At 36.0% G+C, this 6,095-nt stretch overlaps 2 protein-coding genes across 2 annotated transcripts; both read left to right on the forward strand.

Moving 5' to 3' along the window:
* The first annotated feature begins 1,873 nt into the window (after positions 1 to 1,873).
* Positions 1,874 to 5,401, forward strand: LOC120271267 (probable leucine-rich repeat receptor-like protein kinase At1g35710). The gene is made up of 2 exons (XM_039278106.1): positions 1,874 to 4,955; positions 5,122 to 5,401. The coding sequence occupies exon 1, from the start codon at positions 1,910 to 1,912 to the stop codon at positions 4,439 to 4,441; it is 2,532 nt and encodes an 843-aa protein (XP_039134040.1). The 5' UTR covers positions 1,874 to 1,909; the 3' UTR covers positions 4,442 to 4,955; positions 5,122 to 5,401.
* Positions 4,553 to 5,495, forward strand: LOC120275175 (MDIS1-interacting receptor like kinase 2-like). The gene is made up of 2 exons (XM_039281698.1): positions 4,553 to 4,955; positions 5,122 to 5,495. The coding sequence occupies exons 1-2, from the start codon at positions 4,553 to 4,555 to the stop codon at positions 5,493 to 5,495; spliced, it is 777 nt and encodes a 258-aa protein (XP_039137632.1).
* The last annotated feature ends 600 nt before the right edge of the window (positions 5,496 to 6,095 follow it).

The raw sequence follows: 6,095 nt of genomic DNA on the forward strand, positions 1-6,095 counted from the left end.
TAGCAGTCAACATGCAATGACATTGTGATCAATGGTGAATATAAAGAATTATTATCATTGAAGCTTTCAAGAGAGACATTAATTGAATATCTACATCTATCACTTCATTCATGGTACTCCAATTATATGTTTTTTGATGGATGTATTAACAATATGATGATGATGATTATTATTTCATGAGGTCCTGCTGTTACATGTCTCTTTTGTATATTTGTATATCATTGCCTCTGGGTTTGTAAGAAACGGTGGCAACTACTATTTTGTTGGCTTGAATTGTCACATTGAAAGTAAAAATAATTATTTGGATAATAGACGTAACTTATTATTATTATTATTATTATTAGGATAAATTATTTGAATAGTCACCTAATTATTCGTTTACTCCTATTTGAGTGATTAAATTATAAAAAATCTCAATTTGGTACCTTAACATTAGATTCACATTCAATTGGTTCTCTTGAGCCGACTCTGTTAACAGTGTGCTATTGTAGCATGTCACGTCATGCCCTTTTCTCGTATTAACATGTCACATGGACAAAAAAATCAAATTAAGTAAAAGACATTGCTGCAATCTATTGATAGGGGACGTAAATGTAAGTGCCGATGAAGTAGTAACAGTGTGCTATTGTAGCATGTCACGTCATGCCCTTTTCTCGTATTAACATGTCACATGGACAAAAAAATCAAATTAAGTAAAAGACATTGCTGCAATCTATTGATAGGGGACGTAAATGTGAAGTCTGCGTAAGTAGTAACGATGATAGCATAGCTGACAGGTATCGATTCACAGGGAAGATCGAAAATACTAGTACTAATTTTAAGCCTGAAAATTAGCTTAAATGAAAGTAGTGATGCATATGAACAAACTCAAAGGATTTGAACTTCTCACAACTCATGTGCCTTTTGTAGTGGAGGATCACAATTGTAACCTCAAGCCTGTCTCTCTGATTAATTTATGAAAAAAAAATATTACCGATAAAATGTAGTATTTTAATTGAAAATATTCTGCATAAATATGAACGTTTGACTTGGAAGTCTATGGTGATTGTGACTATTATGGCATGTTATTGTTGATCGCATTTCTGATTCTCATTCAAGCGAGAATATTCTACATAAATACGAACAATATGTGACCTGTAAATCTGTGGATGATTGTGACTACTGTGGCATGTTATTGTTGATCTCATCTATATAATTCTTATTCAAGGTCTTGATGCATTTTACACCGCATATATGACAATACAATTGAAGTCAAAATAATCTTTAATTCTTAATTAGCTAGATGTACAAACACTTATGAGTCTATGGATAAGTATCATCCGGTGAGTGACAAAGCGTCAACCAATGTAAGATATGGCTACAAAGAATTTTTATTTTCTTCCAACCTGGAACCTTGTCTTCCCTCAAAATCTTTTCTTACTGTGGCCGCTCTTCACAATCTTTAATTATTATGTTGTTTAATTTCATGGTAAAGCTTGTAAATTGAATCTCAAGGGGTTTTTTTAATTTATTTTTATTTTATTAACACTAGTGATAAACACTTCATTTACAGTTTATAGTCAAAGATCGATATATGTGCACTAATATGAAGTGCATCTGTATGCTCAACAATATTGTGGTCCTATCTTATATAGGTTTTGATCTTAGGTCTCTCCGAAATGAAAACCAGCCCCTTGAGAAATTAAAAATTAAAAATTAATCAATTCTGTTAACAACAATGTGACGGTGTCTAACACTGTGATTGAATGCTAACGATAATTAATGCTTATTTTTAAAATGATATTAATTATTATGTGAATTATCTTTCATTCTGTGATGCTATAAAAATTAAGGTGCTCAAGGCCCTATCTGCTAACAAAACCACAAGAAAATGTCTAGAGGCTTTCTAGGAATAACATATAGTTTCAAAATGGAATCACTGCTTCCCACAAAGTTCGCCACCTTCCCAACATTGATGATGATGGTGTTGCTTTCTTTGTTAGTACTACTCTTCTCCAATCTTTGTTTCCCTGTTTTCAACATGGCAGCAGCTTCAAAGATTGAATCCGAAGGGAAAGCTCTTCTTCAATGGAAGGCCACTCTTGAAATACAAGAACTTATTAACACCTGGACATCAAAGACCAGTCCATGCAATTGGACTGGAATCACATGCAGAAATGATGGCCATGGCAATGCAACAACCATCATCAGGGTCCAACTGGGACAGTTGGGACTAGAAGGGAAGCTGGAGTCTCTTGACTTCTCAGCTCTGCCATCACTCAGAGTTCTTGACCTCATTGACAACCATATGTACGGATTTATCCCTGCAGCCATTTCAGCTTTGTCCAAGCTCACCATCCTTGATCTCGGTAACAACAGTCTCACAGGCATCATCCCATCAGAGCTCGGTAATTTGACGAGGCTCAAGACCTTGTCTCTCCGTTATAATCAGATAAGTGGCTCTGTACCTCCTTCTTTTGGAAAGCTTCTGAACTTGCAATCAATTGACATCTCTGTAAATTTCTTAGTTGGTTCTATCCCTCTAGTGTTTGGAAACTTGACCAAACTCAATGCTTTATCCTTAGCAAAAAATAACCTCACTGGTTCCATTCCTCCAAACATAGGAAACCTAAGTGAACTTAACAAGTTAATCCTTTTTGAGAACCAATTGTACGGATCTATACCACGTTATATAGGAAATCTGATCAAACTTGAAAATGTTGCCCTCTCTGTGAATAACATAAATGGCCCCATTCCTACTGAAATTGGAAATCTAATGAACTTGAGAGTCTTTATGATATATAACAACCAAATAACTGGTCCCATCCCATATAGTTTTAAAAACTTAACAAAACTCGAATTATTTTTCCTAAGTGAAAACAACCTCAATGGCTCCATTCCTTACGAGATTGGGAATCTAGTAAACTTGATAAACCTTGACATATCTGTAAACCAAATAACTGGTCCCATCCCTCATGGAATTGGAAATCTAACAAAGCTTGATTCTTGTTACCTGTATAGTAATAACATAAATGGCTTCATTCCTAGTGAGATTGGGAATCTAATGAACTTGAAAAATTTTCAAATATCTGACAACCAAGTAACTGGTCCAATCCCACACAACATTGGAAATCTGACTAATCTTCAAACTTTTCACCTAGATAATAATAACATAAATGGCATCATTCACCCATCTCTTGGAAATTTGAAGGGTCTTACTGAAATGAAATTATTTAACAATCATCTCTTTGGTATAGTGCCTAATGAATTTGAGAACCTTACAAACTTAATTATCATTGACGTATTTAACAATAGCCTTTTTGGTAATCTACCGCCAAATTTGGCTAAAGGGGGTTTGCTTCAGCATCTTGCTTTAGGATATAACAATTTCCAAGGTCCCATTCCAATAAGTTTGAAAAAAGCAATAAACTTAGTTAGGGTCCGGCTTGAAAGAAACCAATTCACTGGAGATGTCTCTCAAAGCTTTGGTATTCATCCATATTTATATTATATTGATCTAAGCTTTAACAGATTGTCCGGCACTTTGTCACCGTCTTGGGGAGAATGCCTTAACTTGACAAGCCTTAAAATATCAGGAAATAGAATCAGTGGACAAATACCACTAGAAATCGTTCAATTGCCAAAGCTGCACCTACTTGACATCTCTTCTAATAATTTTGTGGGAAATATCCCGAAGGAGTTTGGTAAATCACCTTACATATTTCAGTTGAACATGTGCAACTATCATCTCACAGGAACCATACCACCAGAATTTGGGGGTCTATCTTTATTAGAAGTTCTAGATCTGTCAAGCAACAATCTGAGAGGAGAAATACCAATCCATTTGGAGAATTGCATTAAATTGAACTCACTCAACTTGAGTGATAATCAACTAAGTGGAGTGATCCCTTTTCAACTTGGTAATTTGAACTTGCATGATGTTCTAGACTTGAGCCACAATTTATTCATAGGAGAAATACCACAACAATTAAGCAAGTTAATGGAGTTGCGAGAGTTGAACTTATCACATAATGAATTGGTCGGTCCAATTCCATCTTCTTTCCAATCAATGATAGGCTTAATATCATTGGATTTGTCTTATAATTATTTGGAAGGTCCGGTTCCAGAGAGCCATTTCTTTCAAGCAGCTCCCCTTGAGTGGTTTACCCACAATAAAGGTTTATGTGGCCAAGTGCATGGTTTACCTCCGTGTCATCAATCTTGGTCAGCAAGTAAAGGTGATGAAGAGAAACAACATAAAATCATTATCTTAGTTGTTCCTTTGATATGTGGCATTTTACTTGTCTTATTTTTGATAATTGGAATATGCACATTGCTTTATTGTAAGAAAAAAAGATCCACTGTGAATGACACAAGTGAAGAATTTGATGGACATTTCTTCTCCATTTGGAGAGTTAGTCATGGCAAGGAAGCATATAAAGAGATCATTAGAGCAAAATAAAATTTTGATGAAAAGTATCAGATTGGTACCGGAGCTTGTAGTATAGTCTATAAAGCCACACTTTCATCAGGATTGACACTTGCTATCAAGAAAATTCAAAAAGAAGTCCAAATGAATGAGGAAGCTTTCCGAAATGAAATACAAGCATTAACTGAAATCCGGCATCGGAATATTGTGAGGTTTTATGGTTTCTGCTCTACAAATAAATTCAACTTTCTGGCATATGAATATATGGAGAGAGGAAGCCTGGGCACTAATCTAAGATCTGAACAAGGAGCAATGGATTTGGATTGGATCAAGAGAGTCAGCATTGTACGAGACATTGCTCAAGCTTTATCTTACTTGCATCATGCTTGTAATCCATCTATTGTTCATCGACATATAACGAGCAACAACATTCTTTTGGATGAAGAGTACAAGGCTTGTGTTGCGGACTTTGGTATTTCTCGATTACTAAAATCTAATTCTTCACATTGGAGTTTGCTTGCAGGCACATGTGGGTACATGGCACCAGGTATGTATGCATCTCTGAATCAATGTTATTGCTTTTTCTTTTCGAACTCTCTCATAATTAGGCCAATTGATTACTCAAGTGACTTGCTAGATTTATTAACCTTGTACATGAACAAATGATGGAGTGAACTAAACTATTACTATTTTTACTTGATGTCCATTTGCAGAGCTTGCCTATACAACGAGAGTGACTGGAAAATGTGACGTATATAGTTTCGGAATTGTAGCACTTGAAGTGATACATGGAACACATCCTGGGGATCTCCTAAGCAACTTATCATTAAGTATGCTAGTGAAAGATATGCTAGATTCACGTCTTCCCATTCATATTACTGATCAAGTGACCACAAACCAAGTGCTTTTGGTGATTTTGATAGCAATGCAGTGCATTGACACTGTTCCACAGGCTCGCCCTACAATGCAACAAGTATCTCAAAGGTTGTCTTCTCTAAAGTCTTTGCCAGCATGTGACAACTATTCTTTTCAAGCACTTACACTTGGTCACCTCATAAACTGTCACGCCCCGAACCTGGTGTGCTGACAAACGGCCGCAGACACACAGGACGGGGCTCAGTGAACCTACAAGGCCTCAAAACCTAACACAGACTAGGAGTAGAAATAAACTGACAGAATAACAAATAAGAGTACAACTTAAGGTTTACAACCAAACTCAAATACAAGGTAAATAAAAAAATACGACATGACCTACAAGGAGGTTCTTAACCAATAATACAAAGCGATGCAAAGACATAAGCATTAAGACATAAATCCCAAAGAAGACATCTCTGGAAGCCTTCTAAGATCCACGGGTCTCATCGCTCCTCGATCCGAAAGAGATTTAAATAAATCCATGAGCTCACTAGCCCGATAAGTAATCCAAAACAACTGAAAGCAAAGTTCAGGTTTGAAATTTGCACAAAAATGCAATAGCACAAAATAGTGTAAACAAAATCAAAAGGTAAAACAATAAATACAATATCCAAAGTATGTCTCCAAATTCACTGAAAGTGCCAAAGGTTATTTGTTTACCCTCGTGTGGCACTGAGCCGAAATAAGCGAAATCATTTATTTACCCTCGGTGACCCGAGACCCGAATAACAGTGGTCGTTGATTATTTCACCGAGCAGGACACGAGTGCGAA

This window comes from Dioscorea cayenensis, chromosome 2 (genome assembly GCF_009730915.1).
Source record: "Dioscorea cayenensis subsp. rotundata cultivar TDr96_F1 chromosome 2, TDr96_F1_v2_PseudoChromosome.rev07_lg8_w22 25.fasta, whole genome shotgun sequence".
Taxonomy (NCBI): Eukaryota; Viridiplantae; Streptophyta; class Magnoliopsida; order Dioscoreales; family Dioscoreaceae; genus Dioscorea; species Dioscorea cayenensis.